At 37.5% G+C, this 24,983-nt stretch overlaps 1 protein-coding gene across 1 annotated transcript in view; it reads left to right on the top strand.

The window, feature by feature from the left end:
• Positions 1 to 24,983, top strand: part of CDK14 (cyclin dependent kinase 14) — a 654,255-nt gene that overhangs the window by 471,617 nt on the left and 157,655 nt on the right. The window contains 1 exon segment of the mRNA XM_020987443.2: positions 23,338 to 23,386. Coding sequence (XP_020843102.1) covers positions 23,338 to 23,386 — 49 coding nt within the window.

Here is a 24,983-nt window from a genome sequence, read left to right as displayed (position 1 = left end):
TTCTCTCTGTCTGCGTCTCTCCATCTCTGTCTCTTTCTCTCTCTACTATCTCTCTGTCTGTATCTCTGTGTCTCTGTCTCTGTCTTTTTCTCTTTTTCTCTCCCTTTCTCACTCTCCTCTCTGTTTCTCTCCTTCTCTCTCCTTCTCTTGTTTCCTCTTCTCTCTATATAGCTCTCTCTCTTTCTCTCTCTTTCTCCCTTCCTCCCTCTCTCTCTTTTGCTCTTTCTCCTTCTTTCTCTCTCTCCCCCATCTTGCTTTCTCTCTCTTTCTCCTATTCTCTAACCTTATGTACATGTACACATGTTATATAAACATATGTGAATATACATGTTTCTAGATTGACATTTAAATATAATAACCTTTTAAAAAATGTAAACCATGGCATTGCCTAAACTTCATAGGAAAAAATAGAAATATAATCCATTTCTTAAAAGCAGTCATAATTTTCCTGGACAGTAGGTGGCAGTCATGAAACTTTCCCTTTTCATGATTTTACTTAGCTCGGAAGTATCTCTAGGATTCTGTAGTTGTTGTTTTAATTTTTTCAGGAGGCCCCAAAGGGTTGGAATTGGACAGTCAATAAAATATAGTGAAATGAGCTATTTGTAACATGGTTCTTTTGTTGGGATCTTTCTCCTTTTTTTCCTCTGCTATAAAACGTGGATTGTGAAACACAGATCCACCATAAAATTGCTAAGAACAATTACAAGGAAGCTCTAAAATTACCCAATTCTGTGAAGGGAAAAGGATAATTTCTGTATAGGAGCCAACCCTGTTTCTTTTCTCCTCGTCTCTCTCTTTAGGGGCCTTAGGAATAAATTAGCCCATCCAAACGGATGGCTGAACAGAAATGCTATTTTTATCTTACTTAACTTGGATTGTTTTCTCAAAGTGGATACTGTTCTGTGAACCCTTTTCCTCCTCCTGTGCTGCCCCAAGTACTGTATTTTTTTGTGCTTTTGCTGAAAATCCTAAATGGCCTCTATGTTCTGAGATACTTTAGAAGTCCCACAGATTTAGGGAGATTGGATTAAGTAAGAAATGTTGTTTGTCTGATCAACTTGTTCCAAGTCAAGTACCAATGAAGTATACCATGCTTGATCAACTTTCCTAACTGGGAAACCTGAAATTCAGCATTTTTTTTAACACGTTAAGGTCTAAAGTCTCAAGTCTTAGAAGAGAAAGAATGGAATTTGAAAGGAAAGACTTATCTGTGAAATGAGAAGGTTAGATCAAATTATTCCTGAATTCTATTCAGCATCATATCCCCTTGGAGGAGATCCAAATCAGACCAGATTTAGCCTCATACGGCTCTATGTCCTTCTTTTATATCATTGATACCTGAATGTATTATTGTCTCTTTCAGCGTGCTACCATGTAAATGATTTACATGAAATGGTCATGGAAATGAAACTAGCACATGTCTAAGACAGTGTTCCTGTAGCCAGGAAACAGACTTGCTTGAATATATGGGGAAGTTTATCAGATATTAATGTGTTAACACGTAAGGGTGCAATATTAAGTTTTTTCTCATGTGACAGTGATTAGAGGTGAAAGAAAGGCACATAGTTGGAATGAGCAAGCTGAAGCATGTAATAAGTAAAGAGCCTTGATACAAAGGAGTGAATGTTGTCATCATGGAAATGTATGAGTGTAAAAGATGTTCTGGTCACGTGGTGAGTAAGGGGGGAGAAGTAAAAGGTGGGTAACCCCAGTGCTCTGCTGATGTTGCTACCCAGATACATTGAGGGGACCCTCTCTGGTAAAATAAAGGCAGAACCTGGGCAGTAGTCACACCAGATGTATAGAATGGGGTGGTTTGCCATGTGCTTCAATGGAGGAAATGTCCAAATTGAAGAGACCACACGTGCGTTTTAGTACTCAAGGCTCGGGGGGACTGGGAAAATTGTATGGTTAGATGGAGTAGGGCCATGGGAATCTCTTCTCTTTCCTCTAATCAATTGTGTAGCCTTTGTAAAAGAGGAGAAATTTTAGGATCTACCTGAGGGAAAGAAAGGTTAGATCTTGGTGTTTCAATGTGGAAGTTGTTCCAGGAACAGGATAGGGTGATAGGATCATGTGTTGAGGACTGGAAGGGATATTAAAGGCCAATGAAGCCAGCCCTCATTTTACAAGTGAGGAAACTGAGGCCCAAAGAAATGACCTGCCCAAGTTCACACAGGTTGTAAGTGGTAGAGTCTTGATTGAAACTCAAGTCCTCTTACCCCAAATCCAATTGCTGTTACCATGATATGACTTCACAGTAGGAAGGAAAAAACAAAAACATTTATTAAATACCTACTGTGTATACTGTACTGTGTTAAGCACTTTACAAATATAATTTCATTTGATACTTATAACCATCCTGGGAGGTGCTGGTGCTGTTATCTTCCCCATTTTACATTTGAGGAAACTGAGGTAGACAGAGGTTAAATACTTGAGCAGGGTCACATAGCTGATAAATATCTGAGGCTGGATTTGAGCTCAGGTCTTTCTAACTCCAGTCCCAGAACTCTATCCACTTGCCATCTAATTGGCCAAACAGTAGGCCTAGAAATAGAAATGAAAGAATAAAAGAAAAGAGTCATTTTAAAAGTTTGCTTGGGAGGAGAAAGGAATTAATTAGATACTAGTAGGAAGATAGGGAAAAGAGAGGAGGTTCTTCATTTTTTTGTCCTCAGCATTTAACTAGTGTCAAATAACCAGAGTGTACCATGGAAGGAAGCATGTGGTGTACATCCACACTGCGCTCAGTGCTTTATAAATATTATCTCACTTGATACTTACAACAACCCCTAGAGGGAGATGCATTTTACAGGTGAGGAAACTGAGGCAGAGATTAAGTGACTTGCCCAAGGTTTCCCAGTCAGTAAGTGTCTGAGGCTGGATTTGAACTCGGGGCTTCTTAACTCTACCACACAACCTAGTTTCTTCTACTATGAGCTTTCACTCAAATGCTCTTGTATGGTGAAAGACACAAAAGACCTTAGTCATTGTACAGAAAGGGAAAAATGTGTGGTAGAATTTCTGGGTCAGTAGTGATTTTATCATCACCTCTTGAGTTCTCTTAAATTTTGACAAATGCTTCCTTTAAAGATCATCCACATTTTCTGATTTTGGGGGGCTTGGGAGAAGGGCACCAATAGAGTTTGGTTTTGTTAATGTTTGCAAATGAATTGATCACTTTAATGGGAATGCCCTCATCATTTTGTTATGATCTTGGCCCTAAATAGAGTTAACAGTCTTGATTCTAACATTCCTTGAACTAATTATCCAAAAGGTCAGTTATTTTTTCCTGAGTGTACTTAACACAGCCAAGACAAAATGCTGATTTTGAAAAGAATCCTTACTTTCCAGATTCCTGGCCTTTCCTTTTGTTCTAAACTCACGTAGTTTTCTCTAGGGACACCCTGGACAAAGAGAAGGAGGAGCAAATCTTCTGCCAAAAGGAAGTGAGCTGGTTCAAACAAGCAAAGCATATATAGCTTAATAAAATTGATAGTCCCTAATAAAAAAATGGATGATTGGATTGTGGCTGAATCAATATATGTCTCTTCCTGTCCTCATGTGCTCTGTTAGATGCTCACATTTAGTCTAACTCAGTATTCCTTACCTCTGGCTTATTCCCATGGCAACCTTACATCATATGCTGCCCTGATAGTCCATAGCCTTGCCTTTAAAAACAGGCATTAAAGAGCCTAACCTGAGAACTAGAGGTTCTACTGGATTCTACTATGCCTTTAAATTTAAATCCATCATAAAAGAAACAGGTACTATTACCCTCCCCTCCTATTGGAGGAGACTAGTGGGACTGTTTTGCCTGGAATGTGATTGCCTCCCTATGTCTCTCCCCCCATGACTTTGTGGTTCATGGTCATTTAAAAATTGGCATCTTCTAATACACTGGAGTCTCATTATAATGCTGTCCTTGGGGTGCACGCTATGGGGACCACCTTTGAGGTTAGAGGTTACAATGAGGGCTTTTTAGCACTTCAGTAATTATAGCCACATGGATGAGTTTCCAGGCAGACCACATTTCATACTCTATGACAGCTAGTATAGATAAGACTCGGTGGTAGAAAATGCCCTTGTCTTTTTCTTATGTCCTTGCATTTTACTACCAAATCCACTCACAGGTTATTTTTTTCCTAATAGTGACACCTATTTCAGTATGGGAAGACAGGTAAGACAGTAAGATGTAGGGAACTACATTTTACCTGCTTATAGTAATACAGGGTCAGCATCGGATGCATACATACACATATAAATCTGATAATGGATTTGATAATATACACATACATATATTTATACACATGTATATCTATAGATATATGTATTGTATGTATATATACACATGTATACATGCATGAATATATGTATGTGTATATATACATACACACATATATACACACACACACATATACACCTTAGACTTTACATGAGTAGATATCAAAAGTTTCAAAGAAAGAGTTGGTATAATCAAGAGTTCTGAGAGTTAAGAGAGTGATGGAAGTGTCACATGAACAAGATTCTGATTATTCACCGTTGTGAATATTCCCTCCAAAGATAAAAGGGGTAAGGAGAGCAGCATCTGAAGAATCCTGGCACTGAGAGCTTTCCAGTGAGCTCATGTTCTGAAAGCACATATACAAAAGGTAGAAGCAAAGCCACATCTCCAAGGATGTGTTTTATTTGTTAAAGAAGGACCAGGATATGTAAGAATAGTGTAAAAAATCCCAAGATGACTGAATCCCAGAGTATACTGAAACTTATGAAAAATGTTTTAAAAATGATAACAACAGTATAGGAATAATGATAGGATCTCTGCTTAGAGCAGTACATTTAACATCAATGGAGAAAAAAATGAAACAATTCAACTCTGATTCTTTTTGCTTTTACCATCCAGGAAATTTATGATTGGGAAAGGTTAAGCAAGAATAGTTAAGGAAGAATTGAAACCGAGGATAAATGAGGAATTAATAATAGCATTCCTAGCATCCTTAAATGAATTTGTTCCCTAAATGAGACAAGTGACCCTCCAGATTACTGAAGAAAAATTCCCTCAAAGATGTTATTATTGGACCAGTGACCTTGAAGGAATCTGGGTGCCTGGGGAAAGGTGATGCAGTATTAGAGATAGATAAATGTCCCAAATTTCAAAAAAAAAGACAAAGAAGGTAGATTAATTAATGGTGACAGGCCATTGATGTGGATATCATCCCCAGTAAAAATTCTGTAACAGTTAATGAAAGAGAGAGTTTGTGCATACCTAGGAAGGAAAACAATGACCACTAGAAACTACCTAACTTCCCTAATAACAATTCATAGTCAGTTGAAAAATGGTTAAACAAGTTGTGGCACCTGAATGTAATGGAATGTTACTGTAATATAAGAAACGTGGAATATGATGACTATAGAGAAGTTTGGGAAGACTTATGTGAACTGATGCAAAATGAAATAAGTTGAAGCAGGAATATTATATATGAAAGTAGTGCAACAATTGAAATGGAAGAGAAGAAAAAACAACCACAAGAAAACAGTTGAAATGGAATGCTGTATAATTAACTTGACCCCAGAGAAGAAAAGAATAGGCACTTTTGCTCACTTCTTTGAATATATAGGGGACTGTGAGTATGAAACACTGCACATCATGGCAGACCTTTTCACTGTGCTGGTTAGTTTTGCTTAATTGTTTCCCCCCTATTTTTAATTCATTGTTATGAGGGCTTGCTCTCTGGAGAGCATGGGAGGAGGGTTTCATTAGGAAATTTATGTGATTCAAACCCAAAAATAATCAATGTATTTTTAAAAATAAAGAACAAGTCATGCTAGCCATGTCACTGAGGGTTACCAGACTGGGAGATGAGTGAAATTATATGGTCTTCATACATTGTGATCTCAACAAAGTAATTAACAAAAAGTACTAATAATTATTTATTGAATTTAAGTAAATTGATATTCTTGAGTGGAAGACTGGATGGTGTTACACTTGGGTGGATTTTGAGATTGGTGTAATGATTGTTTCCTTGAAGTGAAGATTAGTAGATCAGTATCAGTGTAGTGGGAGATGTTGATAAGGTGCCATAAGGATCTTTCCTTAACTCTATTTGTTTAGCATTTTCATCAAGGACTTGGGTAAAAAGGGAATTGAAAGAATTGCAATAATGCCCCCCCAATCTTTGAACACAAGGAGACAAATTGCAAACAGCACAGAGACATGCTAAGTTCATATCCAGTAATTAGATGCTAAGTAAAGGTATTCCAAGGCTTCTAAGGCAAAAAGACAAAGTTGTAAGTGACAAGCCCTTTTAATAATGCCCAGAGTCATGAAGGGCAGGAACAGGTTCCATCATGGAAGATCTTATATTTAGAACTCCGCGCACTATCACAGCTGTCATCTTAAAGCATGGATGCCAAGATACCTTCAAATGATTTCTTTTTCAAGTATAATAAGAACCATTGAACTTAAGGGAATGACTGCTGGAAGAAGCATCTGTACCGTTATGGCTCTAACGAGCCTAACATGATATATATTACTGTCTATTGTATTTCATGGTGGTGCTGCTGGCTACTTGGCATTATCCTTCATGTTGTCCTTTATACATAAAACGTTTCCCAGAAGGTCAATCTTACTGAAAATATGTGAAGTAGGTAGGATCCAAGACAAGTAGATTTTTGAAAACACAGGGGTTTGAGATAGCATAGTGTTGTGGATAGAGAGCTGGCTTTGAAGTCCAGGAGACCTGAGTTCAAATCTCACCTCTAAACCCATACTGATTTTGTCACTGTGGGCTGCATGTTACAGAACTTTTCAGAGCCCTGGGTGCTAAGAAGCCTATATATAGTATCTTAGACAGATGTATTCCTTGTCTGGTATGTTACAGGAAGGAACCCTTTTGAGGATGAATTGGGTTAGATGGTTCCTGAAGTCCCAGCTGTAGTCCTGTGATCTCTCTGGAGCTGCTGAATGATTACTGGAGAAGTTGTAGAAAATTTGTTTTTAACTTGGCCGTTCCAGTGGTAGAAGGGACTCTCTCACCCTGCCTCAGGGAAATCACAGATCTGAGATCCACCTCCCCCGGCCCTCCAAAAAAGAATTGTAGATATTCATGTTGTGGTTATGTATATAAACCTATATCATGTTAAAATACGTATGCACATGTATTGTCGTATTATATATATATATGAATAAAGAACAAGGTCTGCTGTTGAGGCATCTTCAAGAATCTAAAGTACCAGGATCTGCAAAATCCATAGGCATATGGGTATAAACATACAGTCCCAGAGACTATAGAGCATATGTATGGTTTTGTAAATGACGCTTTTCATATACCATACATAAAGCATTTGATTTATCACTAAAATACCTGGAGTTTATTCCTCCCGCTTTGACTTTCTTGTATATGTTGCACATCTCCCTTATGGATTAGAAAGTCCATGAAGGCAGTAACCACATTATTTTATTTAATCACTGTTCTCTCTCCCCAAACTTACCATGGTGCTCTGCATCTGGTAGTCACCAAAATGGTCTTTGAAGTTGTGGGGGTTTGTTTGTTTTTGCCAAAATGCCTTTAAAATGAGTGACAGTCATCAGCTATTGATTGATAAAACAGAAGACTGTGAAAAGGAATGCAAGTTAGGGTGAAATACCTATAGTAAAATAATAATAAATAATAATAATAATAATAATAATAATAAATAATAATAATAATAATAATAATAATAATAGCTAGCATTTATATAGCAATTTAAGGTTGGTGTATGTCAACTTACTTGATCCTTATAACAACCCTGGGAGGCAGGTGCTGTTATAATCCCCATTTTATAGAGGGGGAAACTGAATCAAACAGAGGGTAAGTAACTTGTCCAGAGTCACATAATTAATAAGTGTAAGAAGCAGGATTTGCATTCTTGGTCCTGTACTCTCTCTACTGAGCCACCTAGCTGCTTAACTTTGTTGAAAGCTGCTGCAAATGTTGGGAAAAGAAGTGTATAATTTATTACCCCAAACAAGATGATTTCATGAGCTAGAGAGCAAAGTACCTCACAAGTAATTGTCCTGGTTATAATAGAAAGTAAACTCACAGAGGCTATTTAAACTAGTCAATGACTCTTCCTTTTAGCAAAAGTGAAATCTCTTTCAAAAATAGAAAAAGATAAACAGAAAAAGGTGTGTTGCTGGAGATATCTTCAAGAGAGTTTGATGGGCCAGGAGCTAACACCTATAGACATCTTCATAACAAAGACGATATCTGAATTTCAGGTCTTGACAGTAGAGTTGCTAAACCTACATAATGCAAGGAGGATCTCGCTTTACTGCATTCCTTAGAAATGGGAACATGCAGACTGTCTTGAGCCCAAGGGAAAGGGGTAAAATTCCAGAGAAGTGGGGTCTTCTGGAGACCCACTCTGGGCTATAACCTGGCCCTTTCCTACCTTTCCAATCTTGTACATTACTCCCCACCATGCATGCTATGGTGCCACCATGCTTTCTGTTTCTTACACAACACATTCCATTTCCAGCCTCCATGTCTTTGCATATCCATGATGTCTGAAATGCTCTCCTCCCTCACCTCTACCTCTTGGCATCTGAGGCAAAGGTGACAGGGGACACTATTTGTCTTCGAAGGGTTCCAAGGCTCAGCTCCAGTGCCATCTTCAGGAAACCTCTGAGATTATATAAAACAACACACACATTTGTAAGAAATATCTTTGTGTATGTATACATGTGCAAAAACCTTGTCAGTCTAGGATAGCGTAGCACACAATAAATAAAAATGTGTCTTCTCTGTGAGTGGTAGGGCTAGCTATGGCTTACTGTTATTTATTTTTCATTCCCTTTATGCTCCTTAGTATTTTATTCCTATGGAGTTCCTAAGGTTGCAGAGGGGGTCTGATGCCTGACACGACACCTGTGTGCTAATCAGGGTCATTGTTCCTATCTCCACTTATGTCCACCCCCCAAAAATGGTCAGGTTAAAACCAGAAGTCTCACCTGTGCCCGCCTGAGACAGTGTGTTGGCATAGTGGATAGTTGTGGTCAAGAAGACCTGAGTTCAAATCCTGATTCAGACACTTACTAGCTGTAGGATCCTGGGCAAATCATTCAACCTCTTTCAGGTTGCTCCTCAGTAAAATGGAGATAATAATAACACCTACTTCATAGGGTTGTGAGGAACCAATGACATGTAATGTGCTTTATGTATGTAAAGCTTATGTAAAAACATATGTAAAATTTTTTATTATTTATTATTTATTTTTATTACTACCCTGTTTAAACCCCCAAAAGGATTAAGCTGCTTGTCTAAGATGTGGCTCTCAGAGTTATAGTAGTGGTAGTAGTAGCAGCAACAGAAGCAGCATTTATATGCGCCAGGCACAACATGGCTGTCAGACTTGAAATAGCAGTAGTAGCAGCAGCATTTATATAACACCTACTATGTGTCAGGCTCTATGCTAAGAACTTTACAAATATGATCTCATTTGATACTCATAACAACCTTGGAAGGTAGGCACGATTATTATCCCCATTTTATAGTTGAGGAAACTGAGGCAAACAGAAATTAAGTGACTTACCCAGGGTCATTCTTTTAGTCCAAAGATTCCCAAACTTATTTGGCCTACCACCCCTTAAAAAAATACTCAGTCCCCCCCACCCCAGAAATCTACTTTCTTTAACCCTTTAACATTTTTTTAAAATTTGTGTCATTTCAAAAAAAACATAAAATATTTTTAAAAAAAATAACGTATCTTGGGGCAGCAGGTGGTGCAGTGGATAGAGCACCAGCCCTGAAGTCAGGAGGGCCTGAGTTCAAATCTGACCTCAGACCAAACACTTGACACTTACTAGCTGTGTGATCCTGGGCAAGTCATTTAACCTCAATTGCCTTAAAAAAAATGCATCTTAAATTTAATAATTTATTATAAATTTGTGGGGTTTTCCTGCATTGAAATTCTGATGATGCAGTATTGTACCATGTAACTGTATAGCATCATATTGTAAACAAGTTATTACACACACACATATTCCTGCCAGTGCATGCTGGACTTCCTGACAATGCAAGAAATGCTCACCTGCCAACACTTTGCATGTTAAGACCCGTTTGCAGACTTGACCACTGATCGGTTACAACTTGTATTTTGTGTGATTATTTGGACAATAACATAATCACTATGCCTTTAACTGTGTGACACAATAGATGAAACATGTATGAAAGATTTTTTTAAATTTTCTCATCTTCTCTTCTTTCCTCATGCTCCCACCGTTCCCTTATTTTTATTCAATGCCCCTCAATTACACCCGAGGCTACTACCGCCCCTCCCCCATTATTCCAGTGCTCCCTAGCAGGCAGTATTGCCCACTTTGGGAACCTCTGATCTAGTCAGTGTTTGAAGGCAGATTTGAACTCAGATCTTCCTGATCCCAGGCCTGTACTCTATTTGCTATGTTGCCCTTACCTGCTTCAAATGGCCTTTTAGGCAACTGTTTATGGCCTCCATCTTTTCTGTTCTGAAGCTCCCAACTATTTAAAGAACCTATGAAAAATCAATAGAAGAAGGGTTTGTTGTACTTAGTGGGTGAATGTTTCCCCCAGAAAGCAGAACGATGGGGTCACTACCTTCCTGCAGGGAATGGGGGGGGGGTAGGGATGGAAACTATCATGTCTATGACACACTAATACCAATCAATGCCAATGGAACACAGAAGGATGAGCTTCCTCCTGGGCACTGCCTAGTCTTTCCCTCCCCCCCTCTCTCATATTCCCTCTTTTACCCTCCCCTCTTTTCTTCTCCTCTCTTCTCCTTTCCTTCTTTCCTCCTTTCTTCTCTCCTCCTCTCTTTCTTCTCCTCTCCTTCCTTTTCCTCTCCCTTCCTTTCCCCTCCCCTCTCTTCCTTCCCCTTTCCACTGTTCTCTATCACTTTAGCATTTTCTTTGTCCATCTTTTCAAAAATCTTTATGATCTTGAAAGATAATGGGGTTGAGGCTCAAGATATGGCTGCATAATTTACACAATTATGTAAATTATACCAGTAATTATGCAAACGAACATTGACCTTCAGCTTAAAGCTTCATATTCATAAGGCCTCCAGTGCAAAGCACCTGCTGTATGCTTGGTCCAGACAAGGGTATCTGGGGTCCACCATTGCCCCAAAGCCTCTTAGCTAGATAACGTTTATTGACCCTTCCCTGAATAATCTATTGGTGTGAGGTCAAAATAACCTGCCATCTCCCCCAAATATATTCTTAAGTTATAAGAAGCTAAATAATTAAGATTTATATTATAGATGCCAATTTCATTGGAAATGAAATTTACGATACGGCGGAGTACTACCTTTTAATGTGTTTGGTAGGTACGTTTGAGTACTTTGGTCTCCTAATGCTAATGCATATAAAACATAATTGGTGTACAGTTAGTCAGCATGCCCATTTTCTGAGATTCCAAATAATTTTACGACTTTAAAATGAAGTTGTAATGTATTACAGCCTTGTTTTATGACCTGCTGTTGGTCATTTTTACGATGGATTTAATATTAACCTAATCCCTGATCATGTAGTGCTCCTAAAGGAAAAACAAAATCTTATTTAATGCTCTCAAATGCCAGGGACTTCCCAGGGAAAAGGACCTAGTCCAGAGCAGGGGCCAGTAGAGCAGATTGGCTGTTTCTTCTATAGAGCAACAAGGTCACCAACAAGAAACATATTGCTGACCTACACAAGACTCTTTAAAAAATATACACTGTCACTCATTTAATCAGAACAAAAGGAGGAGTCTGCACCTGTACAAAGAGGTACAAATGGGCAGGCCTAGAGTCCTTGCTTCCTTCCCTATGTCCACTGGCGTAGCTCATTTGTGCCTTCCCTCTTGAGGTAGTGCCTCCATACACTGGCTTTACCCCTGTTCATTACTGCCATGGTGACCTCTTCTTCTCCACTCCCTCTATCCTGCTCAGGCTTTCTCTGATTTCCAAAGTGAAAATTAGCTAGTCTGACAAACTAACTCATTGTACTAATGAGCTAACAGGAGCAGGTTGTAGGAGCCTCTTGGGGGGCCCTCCTCCCGCCCCTTGCCCACAAATTCATTATAGATAACAAAGGTTTTCTGGCGATTATGATTATGATGACAAATGATTAAGTTGTTCTTTTTATTGAATTATACAAATTATGGAAAATAATATAAATGTTTCAGATGATATGAAATCTCTCTGGCATCAGTTGGAAAGGCATAGCCCCCTATATACATACATACATATATACACACACATGCAAATATATATTTATTTATGTTTGTTTTATATGTTATATTCAAAGACCACCTCCTAGCCCCTCTCATACTTTACTAAGATTTTTAATTGATTTTTTTTTACTATACCTATTTTTACTGTACCTCCTTTTTTAAAACAATTTCCCTTTTATATTCACTAGAGGGCCTACTCTAATGCTATACCAGTTGATGACATTATTTACTGATCATGAGAAGAATTTGAATGTAATACTCAAAATCAATGATAGTTTTTTTTTAAAGTTATTCATATGGTTGCTGGAAATTGTTTTTCCTTTCTCCCTAGCTCTGTCTCTGCCTATCTGTACCTGTCTGTGTCTTTGTCTCTGTCTGTCTATCTATTTCTCTCTCTCTCTCTCTCTCTCTCTCTCTGTCTTACACACACACACACACACGCACACACACACACACACACACACACACACACACACACACACATCCCTGCCTCTAACTCCAATTCCTGATGGAATTCTAGAATTCATTTTTAAAGGAATGCTTTATAAGCCCATGAAAAAAGCAAGAAATTTGGAGGGAGAAAAAAAAAAACCAACAGTGATTTCTTTTGAAAACTTGTAGAACATTGCCTTGTGAAATTTATTTAGGATGTTCATTTTGGAGAGCCTTATGCTCTTAGATAATTATTTTAAAACCGTGTATTAGGATAATTTTCATGCAAAACCATTTCGAGTATCATATAGTTCCCATGCACTGACTCTTAAGTACAAGAAGCATTTTTGCTTTTAGCAAATGATTAACTATCATTTTCTGAAGAAAGGAAAGAAGAATTTAGTGCCTTCTTCATTTGTGGACTTCTTACTAAGTTGATATTTTTGTTGGTGGTTTAGTTCTGCCCACTTGAATTGGTTTCTAAAGATTTGGAGCAGTAAGCATCCATTTGTGCAATAGCAAAATTATAAGTAATATTAGGTCCTGCAGATTCAAAGGCAAAAGTGAAACTGTTTTCATGAAACTTGCATTCTAATGGAACAGATGACATGTATGTGAAAGTCAGACGCAACTAATCAACAGTAACAAAAATAATAATTATATGCAGGAGAAATAGAAAATAAATCCAATATAAATAATTATCCTGAAGTTCAAGAAGGAGCATGACTACAGCAACTAGTTTGTTTAACAGTATAATAATGTACCCGAACACTTGACACTTACTAGCTGTGTAACCCTGGGCAAATCACTTAACCCCAATTGTCTAAAAAATAACAAAATAATTAAAGAAACAGTATAACAATATAGTCCAGTAATATATAATACTTTATAGGACTATCCCAGGATGATAGATTTAGGTGTACAGTGGTCTCTAAAATGCAAATAATAACATTTGCACTACCCTTGCATAGGATTGTTTTGAGAAGGGTGTTATGCAAACCTTAGGATGCTTTATAACTATGCTGTTATCATGGACCAAAAAACATACTTGGGAGAAGGGGAAAAAAGGGAAAAAAACCTCTTCCTTTTTCACTAGTTTAGATGCAATGTTTATTTTTTCCCCAAAATTCTCATGGCAGACCAGATGTATATTCAGCTGTCTGCTAATAAGCTCACTTGTGAATTCTGCTGAAATTTTCTTCAGCTTGAACCTGCCCTTGATGCAAGACTGTCAGAAAATGCCTCTTTATCAGTAAAATAATAATGTTTGCAGTAGAGATCATTATGACAGAGAACAAGTATGTATGTGTATGTGCAAGTGCAAACACATGCTATTATATGCAATGGTAAATCTAACTAATCATAGGTAAACTCATAAGAGGAAATGCGATTGATATTTTTCTCAGGAGAGAATATTAATATGGAATCAGGGGGGTTTTTGTGAGTTAGCTTCAGACATCAGAGTTTGTATATAACAAATTAGGGCAAGGCTGTTTGTTCCATGCATCAGTTTCTCCAGTTAATTCTGGAGCAAAATGATATAAAGGGATAGTGTTAAGCAGCTGGGCTGCATCATGGATAGAGCTCTAGACCTGGTGTAGGAAAACCTGAATTCAAATCCTTCCTTGGACATTTACTAGATGTGTGACTTCAGGCAATTCACTACATTGTGAGCCTCCATCTCCTTATCTGTAAAAAGGGGATAATAAGAGAACCTGCCTTGCAGGGTAGCTGAAAGGATCAACAAAATATTATATGAAATATAAAATACTGTGTGAACCTTAAAAAGTTGGACTGGGTGTCCACTGAGAGACCTTCTAGCTGCTCTATGGTTTTTAGGAGGGGTTAGGGAGAGTCATGGATCTTTAAAAAAGAGACACTTGTCTGTAATGTTAGGAAAGCAGAATGTCACAATATAGAATAGTTTATAGGATAATCCCAGGATCATAGATTTAGCTGGAATGAACCTTCAAAACTTTCTGATCTAACCCTCTCAGTTCACATAGAGTTGATAAACACATACATTTTCCTTCTGTTATATTTCGTTTCCAAAGGCCAAATGTCATTGTGTTAAATCAAGCCTTTGACGTTGATCAGAAGTGTCAATAAAAATATTAACTGAGATTGGTTCCCTAGACTGACATGGGAGGAAGTAAAAATCATACCTCTGTGAAATAAAACATACTTTCATTTACTGAGGGCTAAAAATAATCTTCCATATTTGAAAAAAGCCATCCTTAATCTTTCAGACAGCAGGATGTTTAGTGCTGCTACAACTGAATGCTTAAACATTTCTATTCTATACTTTCATATTGTCACAATATATGCATTTATTAAAAGGCACCATTATCTGCTAACAAAAGGTTGCACACCAACTCTCCCTTCATTTTAGTCTGGGCTTGTAGCCTTTTCAAGTTAAATAATTTACCATCAATGCAGTACCTGACCTTGATGCTATTTTGGTTCTCATTGAAGTCATCTGACAACATAGCTGAAAACATCATGCTAAAAAGCATGGGACCAAGCATACAACCTTGCTTCACTCCATTGGCGATTGGAAAAGCATGAGGGCATCATCCGTTAACCAGAACTCTGCAAGTGTGCTATCATGAAATTTATGTACAATAATGACAAACTTCTCTGGGCAACCAAATTTTGCCAGAATTGTCCACAAGTGACAGTATAATAGGCCTTAGTCAGATTGAACACTGTATACAGACTTCTCTTCTGCTCCTGACATTTCTCTTCGAGTTGTTGGTCAGCAAATACCATATCAACTGTTACTGTTGTTGCATGCCTATGAAACCTGAACAGTATACCAGCCCCATGCCAGGAAACTGAATCACTTCCATTTGAATTGTCATAGAAAGATTCTGAAGGTTACCTGGCAAATTAAGGTACCAGACGTTGAAGTTCTTTCTTGAGCTGAACTGCCAAGCATTCAAACTCTGCTGCAGAGAACACAATTCAGATGGGTTAGCCACATTGTTCAAATGCCAAAACATATGTTTGTCTAAAAGACTGTTTTACAGAGAACTCACTCAAGGCAAGTCCTCACATGGAGGTCACAAGAAGTGATACAAGGACACTCTCAAGGTATCGCTGAAAAACTTTGGATTCAATTGTGAGACATGGGAGATGCTGGTAAATGACTGTCCAGCATGGCATGCCTACATCAAAGAATGCTCTATGCTCTGCGAGTGAAGCAGAACTGAAGTAGCTCAAAAGAAATGTGAGCTGCAAATTTACAGACATCTCCACTGCAGATGTTCATGTGGACTCTTTGTGCCCAACCTGTGGTAGAACATTCCAAGCTCACACTGGTCTGATCAGCCACAGCCAGACACACTGTACCTAGACCCCAATGTGGTGATGTCATTTTTATCCTCTTTGAGCACAAAGGACAACAACTGATCTGGGCAAGTCACCTAACCGTTTGCCTCAATTTCCTCATCTGTAAAATTAGCTGGAGAAGGAAATGACAAATCACTCCACTTTCTTTTCCAAGAAAACTCCAAATGAGCTCAGAAAGAGTCAGATAAGACTGAACAACAAAATGAGGGAATTTGATTAGGCTTTTTTTTTCCTTTCAATGAGTAAACATATGTTAAGCCCTTACTGCAGTATAACGGTTTAAGCATAGGGTGATAAATCATAGGCTCTGGCCTCAAGGAGCTAAAGAATGATGGGGAAATAATGCTGGGTGACCCAACTCCTACTCAAGCCTGGGGCATTTTTGTGGAGAGATAGCCCTTACACCACTGTGTACTGCTAGATATTTAGAGAAAGTCAAGACTCTTCATTGTTTAAGACAATGCTGATAGAGAGGCTGCCGTGAGGGAGGTACTGGAGTTGGTCCCAGACCAAAAGAAGACCTTTTAGGAGGCAGTCAAGAAGGACTTTGAATGGTAGACTGGAACCCTCTCAACCACAGACATTGGCCCCATTATGTTCTTTGACCTCCTGAGTTTGCAGTTCTAAGGACTCTTGAGAGGAACTCCTTTGGATGAGGTCATTCTCTCTGTCCTGGTCTGATTTGAGATCTTATCTCATTCACTGATGAAGACCTTATTCAGTCTGCTGTATAATAACCTATAGGATTTTTCTGATTTCTGTTTGCTGTTCTGCTTAGATAAATAGATTCACTTACAATTCATTATATATGATGGCCTTTTATATAACTAGTCTTTGGTGAGGAAAGGATGAGCTGTTGAAAGTAACCTAAGGTCTGCTTTCTTCTTGAAGAGTAATCAGGGAAGTGGATTTTGTTTGCCCTGTCATACCCCTATAGATCAGAGATGTAAGGGGTTCTAGATCGATGTGATTCTAGTCTGATTCCCCCATTGGAAGCTGAAGAAGAACTATCCATCCTTAGAAGTCCTGGACTTGGCCTGCTCTTCTTCCCAGCTAGTGACCTGGTAGGCAGGTATGGCTCTCCTCCTGTTCTCTGTGAAAGTGGGTTAGACTTTAGCTCATATATATCTATGCCACCCATAAGCCGTATTCATATATTTAGACATCAGCCCTATCCCTCCACATACACATCTTTTAAAAAAAAAAACAACCTAGTATTTTATTTTTTCTAATTACATATAAAGACAAATTTTAACATTAGTTTAAAATTATTTTGAATTATACATTTCCTACCTCCTTCCTTCCCTTCCCCCCTCCATGATACAGTAGGCAATTTTATATAGTTTATATATGTGCAATCATGTAAAACATCTTTCCACATTGGTCATGTTCACACATACAAGAGAAAATTACAATACACAATATTATAGGATAAACATAGTAGAGACGTACAAAATTCTGAGTGATGTCCAAAGGAGAAAGTCATTGCTGATCAAGGACAGCTGCACATAGGACTGCGGTGGGGGGAAGGTGACATATAACTTAGGTTTAACCTGAGCAATTTCATTAACTTACTGGGACCTCAGTTCTCCTATCTGCAAAGCAAGGTGGTTAGACTACATGACCTTTAATACCCACTGCTTTGATGATTGTTAGAGCTTCAGAGAAATTCATATATAAAATAAATCAAGTATTTTAAATGTTCTTTCACTTCAAGGATAGCTTTTTGTATGTTGAGTTCTTCAATATCCTCAGCTCCAAATCTAAAAAAGATGCAGGAGTCTTAACCTTGTAAGGAAATATTGATTCCCCCAAGCCCATTGTCCTTCCCCAAATTATTAGGAGATTATTATTCTTAGAATTTTATAATATTATTAGAATAATGATAATTATTAGAATCTCTCATTTGTTTATTTCCATGTTTGCTTTTCCATTCATAATTTCCTTATAAAGTGCCTAACTAGTTTAAAACAGAAAATCTCTATGTTTCTATAATTTTTAAAAAAGCACATGAATATGAACACAGTTGAGAATCATATACTATATCCTGACTACCAGCTAAGGGATAAAATTCTACTTTCAGGATTGTTTTCCTGTGGGTGAAAGTCTGCTTTATACTGGGTCTTTCTTCCTCTTTCCCAGCCAGTCCAACCCTCCCAGCTAGTGTTAAAGGCTGTTCCTTAGGAATTTTCAAGTGAACAAAGGTATGTGACCCTGGGAATGTAGAATTTAGGATTAGCAGGCTTTTCTCCATCACCATATTTTGTTGCAGAAAGTTATTTCTCCTCTGCTGTTGCGGATGCTCTTCATCTCCCGCTGTGATATGGGCATCTGCCGCAGCCATCCTAGCAGAAGGGAGGAAGGTGAATGTGCCCCTGAAGGTTTAAATTAATTGCATTTCTCCACTATGCTCCAAGTGAGCCAGTGCTTTCTGAGAACACAATTTTAAACTTCTAACTTAGCCATAATTGGAAAGGGAATGTCGTTATTAAAATTCTAAGTGTTATAGTAAACCTACTCCAGGAGAGCAATAGAAAAACATTCTTACGCTAATGTGAGAGCAACAGGACGAAAACTCTTCTTGGGCAGGTATCTGCTTAATGAAAAACATCCAATATTGACATTGTGACATCATTTCACTTAAGAACATCTCTAGTTCTCAAAAAAGCAAATAAATAGAAACCAAACATGGTTTAAGTGTGTACTCTTCATATCCAAACCAAGCAGGATAGGAGATATTCTACAAATACTTGAAGTAATAATAATAATAATAATAATAATAATCAGCATCAATATATCACTTTGAGTCTTGCAAAGTGCTATATATATATATGTGTGTGTGCTATCTCATTTGATCCTCACAATACTCCTTTGAAGTAGGTGTTATTATTTTCCCCATTTGACAGATGAGAAAATTGAGGCTTCAAGAGATTAAGTGATTTGTCCCAGATTACACAACTAGTAAGTGTCTGAGGAAGGATTTGAACTCAGGTCTTCCTAATTCCAGGCCTACCGCCCTATCCACTATGCCACCTACCTGCATAATCATTTCCTTAGTATTTGAGAGTACACACTATGGTAGGCACAAACAACCCAGTTTCCCAGGTTCTTGCTCTTTGGAAAGTTAATGGTAACTCTTTGAGTCTTGGTTGAGGAAAGATATGTGTGTGTGTGTGTGTGTGTATGTGTGTATGAATACACACACATGAAATCAATTTGCTCTCCCTATCTGTTTACTTCTCTGCTGAAGCCTACTCTTTCCCTTTTGGGGACTATGGCTCAGTTTCTCCTACCTTCCTTTTAAGGGATGGTCTCTATACCCTTATCTTTCTCTAGAAATTCTACCGTTCAAACCTCAGGTCAAATACCACTTCCTCTGTGGAACTTTTCCAGATCCCCTGAGTCAAAAATGACCTTTCCATCTTGAGGGACTCCTACAGTGCTTTGTACATAATAAATAGCGGCCTAATTAATAAATGGTCAAAGGATACAAACACAGAATTCTGAAAAAGCAGACGACAGCCTGTACAGCTGGTGTACAGTTGCTCTAAATCGATAAGAGAACAAGTCATAACAATTCTAAGCTTTGCCCTCATTCTTGACTAAAGGTGAGAATGGTTGATGCTGGAGAGGCTGTGGAAAGACAGGCACATTGTTGGTGTACTATTAGTGGAGCTCAGAAGTGCTCCAACCACTCTGAAAAGCAAGAAAGACTTCCTCAGGGGTCTTTAAGCAGAGTCTGGGTGACCCTCTGTTCATGATGTTATTGTGGAAATTCCTTTCAAAAATTCCTATCAAATAGAAGGTCCCTGATTGCTGTCAAATTCTGTGATTTTGTGAATTTGATTGTGATAGTTAATTCTTCTCTTTTAATAGTTTTATATTTAATATTAACTTCAATTGTAAGCTTAGCTCATAGGATCATAGAGAGACATTAGAGGTCATCTACGCCAGCTCCCTCACTTTACAAGTGAGGAAACTGAGGGTCATATAGGTTAAATTCCCTGCTCAATATTACACAGGTCACAAGGGATGGAGCTAGGGTTTAGACCTAGATCCTTCCATTCCCCATCCATCACTCTTTCCCTTTCTTCATGCTGTCTCTCTAGCTCTTTTGTTCACATCTAAAACTGCCTTGTTAGCTATTGATACTTGAAAGAAAAAGATTGCTGAAGAGCAAAAGCCTTTTGCAGTTAGTGTGGTAGACTGCAAAGTTTGAGAGCTTTCTTAGAACTGATTCTAATGTGTGGCAAATGATTGTTAGAAATGAGGAACCAAGTTACTTTGTAAGTGCTAAATGATATTAACTTGTGTTATCTTTAATGAGATTCTTGTTACTTGGAAAGCCATTACAAATTACAGAGGTTGCTTTGTGAAGAGTACTAAGTTTTTTTTTTAAATGAATCAACTTTGTTGTACAGGGATATGATATAATTAATTTTTCTAATATTTCCTGCTGTTTAATACCAGTTAGTTTTAGATTATGACAGTGGAGAGTTTTGAAAAGTTAAATTTTCCTTTTCCCATGTCTACTATCCTTTTCAATTATCCATTAAAACTAGAAAACACCTTTAATGTTAGCCTGAAATGTAAACTAAGTTGTCCAGCAACTCATTCAATTAGAGTTTACCTCATCACACACCCCAGTGATCAGGAAACTAGGCTGGCCAGCATTTAGTTTGCTAGACACCACTATCCAGTTCTTCTTCAATCCAGTAATCACTGATTTTCATAAAGACCCCAAAGATTCCATTAAACCAGATTTGTTAAGTGCTTAAACTTGTGCTGGGCACTGTACATTTTTATTCAAGGAACTTACATTCTGCAACTTCCATATAGATAAATATATACAAACAAAATTCTTTTGAGGGAAACTCCAACAATAGGTAGGATTAGGAAGACTCCTTTAGAAGGTCACGTCCCTTGAGTCATCAAAGATGACATAAAGCTCCCTTCTCAAAGTGTGGCCCACAGAACCCTGGTGGTCCCTTAGATGTTCTTGGGGTCAAAATTATTTTTATAATGATACTAAGATATTATTGACCCATTAAAATACTTTTCCCTTTTCCACATACATACGTATTTGTATAAACCTGGATTTTCTTTACATACTTCAACCAAAACAGCATATCATGACAAACTAAATGTGGAAACATATGAGAACCCCTATTCTATTAAGCTTTCTTATTAAGCCAGACATTAAAAAGTTTTGCAAAAATATGTAAAATAATGCCACTCTTCTCACTGTTTTTTGTTTCAGAAAATATAGCTATTTTCCGTTAAAATATTATGTATGTCAATATAATGGATTTATTGTTACTTTTAATGAATTAATAAATTTTAAAAGCTTATAAATTTTAATTTTTAATATGGCAGATATCAAAAATATAAGCCACAGAAAAAGAAGCTTTGGGGAATCTTTAATAATTTTTAATAGTGTAAAGAGATCCTGAGATGAAAAGGTTTGCAAACTTTTATATAACTTTCATGATTGTTTCTTAAAAGACCTGTGATTATTTTGGCGAGAGAAACTCTCAAAGAGGAAACACCCCTGACCAATAGAAATGGGTAACTCTTCTACAAGTCTTAAAAATTTGCCTGGAGCATGGAAGGGTTAAGTGGCCACAATGAGAACCCATGAGCACCATAACTAGTATATATCAGAAATGAGATGTGAGTAGAAGACTACCTTATATTCCAAAGCCAGGTCTCAATTCATTGCATCATGACTACCTCTCATTTTATTTTTTGATAAGTACACTAAATTCCAAATTGGAAAATTCCTCTTTTGGCTAAGGTCTATATCTCCCAACCATACTGGATAAAAGAATTGACTATTTAAGTGCTGATCATAGTTTGTAAACTTGATTCAACGTCATGGTAGATATATTTTGAGTGTGTTATGCTTGGCACAGTTTAATACAAAGCAATGTAAATAAAATGGTCCTTGCCTTCCCAGAACTGACTCTTGAAAGCAAACATCAACATAGACAATCAGTATGATGATTGCATGGATGGATGGATGGATGGATGGATGGATGGATGGACATTTGTTAAGTACTTACTAAGAGCCAAGTGTTATGGATTCAGAGACAAAAGTAAAATCTCTCTGCCAACAGGGAGCTTATGTTCTAATAGGGAGACAATACATATAGGTGAGTGGTGGCCAAGGAAAGGAGTTGTTGTCTGGAGAGTTTCAGTATGGTGAGGTAAGCTCTACTGCAGTTCATTATTATGACCTTCCCAGAAGAGAGAGCAGTACTGATTTGTTTACTCTTCCCAGGGCAAGATGTGGGTGGGGTGGGCAAGAAGGAGGTATGGATGGCCAGATATCCCATGACACCCAATGGGGATACATGTAAAATGTTGACTGGAAATAGCTAGATGCCCTTTTGTTGTGGTTGTTAATTTTTAATTTTTTATCTTACATTTTTAAGTTCCCTTCCTCCCTGCATCCTCTCTCCCTTCATTGAGAAGACACGAAATCTTCCTGTTGGGTCTCCCATACTAGGGAAAGAAACACAAAAGAAAGCTGAAAAGGCAGATAGGACTTTGAGTTCCAGACTCAGGCTCACACAGACAGCATGTGTCCCTCATCCTCCATATGCCCTTAGGTATCATGTGAGACCAGTCCCTTCCCCTGCCTCTCATAAGAGAGCCTCAGATAATTTTGACACAGGAATTCTGAAGGCTGGTTTGCTGCTTTTTAAAGGTCCACCGAGTCATCAGCTTTTTCTGTTCTATAGCCAATGAAAGGAGTGCTTATTCATTTCAAAGTGCCAATTCCTTTAGAACTGAGCTACAAATGCCTGGAGTTTGCCTTGGCAGCTCAACACACACTCTCTGGGATGGCCTTTATAGGCCCATTCCCACACATGTTTCATGGGGCACAACAGTCATCACATACAATATTTGTAAATTTGTCTTGAGGGATATATACACACACACACACACACACACACACACACACACACACACACACACGCACACAGTAGTTTTGTTGGGTTTTTATTCCCTTCATGTTATTTATCAAGGTGAAAAATGATGAATCTGAAAGCTCAGCTTATAGAATAATTTAACGTAGACTGGAAAAAATAATGCTCCCAATTAAAGAATCTTTTATTATTCTTTTCTTTTTATTTATCCCTTTAAGGTTTCATTCGGAAGTGAGAGCAGAACATCTGGTATAAATGTTGCCTCCATCATCGTTCATTAAACCAACTGCTTTTAAAATCAGTTTTTTTTCTTGAACAGGTTTGTGTCATTTAGATTTGCAATAAAGGTAATTTGGTATTTTTCTTTCTTTCTTTTTCAGAACGCTTTACCTTGTACAGCTCTAAAAACCTTAGACAAGCATGGAATAAGTAAGTCTTTAAAATGATTGTTCCTTGTTCTTTCTTTAATTTTGTTGAATCTTTTCTCTTGGTTAAATTTCTGGGCCAGAGCTAACTTTGCATACCTTGTCATTATTTTTGTTATATGATATCAGTTTTTTCCTGGAGTACACATCCCAAATTTGTCAATGCTTGGTATTCTGAAGGTTTACTGGGTTCCAAAAAAGGCTTTTGTGTCAGGGGAAACATCATTACTAGAGTATAATACTGAGTGCTACTGACCAGCCTAAACATTTTGATATAATGGATGAATGATATAATATTTGATATCCAACACAGTCTTACAACTTACCAGAAAGATCTCTCTCTACTCAAGTGATTTGAAGCATATGCTATAATTTGTCACTCTTTAAATGCCTGTATTCCACTGTAGAATTTTAGTTTGTTATAAGTTTAAAAATCGATTACACCAAGAAGTATCACCACATAAAAAGTTACTCAGATATCTTTTTAAACTTAAAAAACAAGTTGTCAACGTAATGAGAAATGTTTGATAGTATTAAATAGATGTTAAGAAATCCTTATTAAATTGCTGGCATTCTCTTTCAAATAATTTTTTAAAGAATCACATTTCAAGCAAAATCAGGAAACCCAATGGATTTGATTAAAGAAATTATAATACTTTTCAAAGCAGAGTCACTTGGGAGAATCTCCTATGTATAGTGGCTTATTATGATGATGAATCTGATTACTTGGACCCTATCACCTGGAAAATGAAATGCAAGAAAACAACTTTAGTTGTTTCATTCAACTTATTTAGTTTAAATAGTTTAAATCTCATCTGTAGTATTAGTGAGTGTAGTTTTAAGGGATTTTTTTTTAGGGAATTCTCATGGAATTATTTTAATTATTTAAAAGAGTTTTATCATCACATGCCTTTATATGTTGGTGAAATATAAGAAGTTATTCTGTCTGAACTCACATTTAGAAAAAAAATTCCTCATTGCACTGAGTTAGACTTTTTTTTCTTGTTTATCCTATCCTAATTAATGTTTTAGCGTGATATAGAATATATAAATCAAGTAGTTTTTTTTAATTTAAAAAAAGGTCATATGCATTCCTTTAGGAATATTGGTGCAAGAAGGAATGTTATCAAGTTTTAACCATTCTATGCTGTGATCCCCAGTTCTGAGAATGTTTTTTGCTGGTGTATTTTTAACCTCATGAGCCATTTTTGAAGTAATGCTGAGATTGTGTTGTGAAAAATGACTGGTTATTATAGAGAGGAAGAAATCTAGAGATGTTCACAGAGAGGAAGGGGAAGCCAGACTCCTGGGGCGGGCCTCATAGTCCCTAGCCCATTCCACAGGCACTTTGTGTGTATATTGTCCTTCAGGGATACATGTCTTGAAACTAATTGATTCGCTTGCCTCCTATATCCAAAGTGCAGTGTCCTCATCCCTAATGTGACCATGGTTAGAGGAGAGGACCCGAGGTGAGGAACAGGAAGCTGTGCCCATTGATTTTTTGGTTTTTCTTTTTAATTTTTGCCTGTATCTCTGGATTACCTTCTGGCCACTTCAGCTGGTGTTAGAAAGGCACAGGCTGACTTTTCTTCATCCTTCAA

Source organism: Phascolarctos cinereus, unplaced genomic scaffold (genome assembly GCF_003287225.1).
Source record: "Phascolarctos cinereus isolate Bilbo 61053 unplaced genomic scaffold, phaCin_HiC Scaffold_1;HRSCAF=81, whole genome shotgun sequence".
NCBI classification, from domain to species: Eukaryota; Metazoa; Chordata; class Mammalia; order Diprotodontia; family Phascolarctidae; genus Phascolarctos; species Phascolarctos cinereus.
Note: the sequence above shows the minus strand (reverse complement) of the source record. Positions and strands in the feature narration are given on the sequence as shown.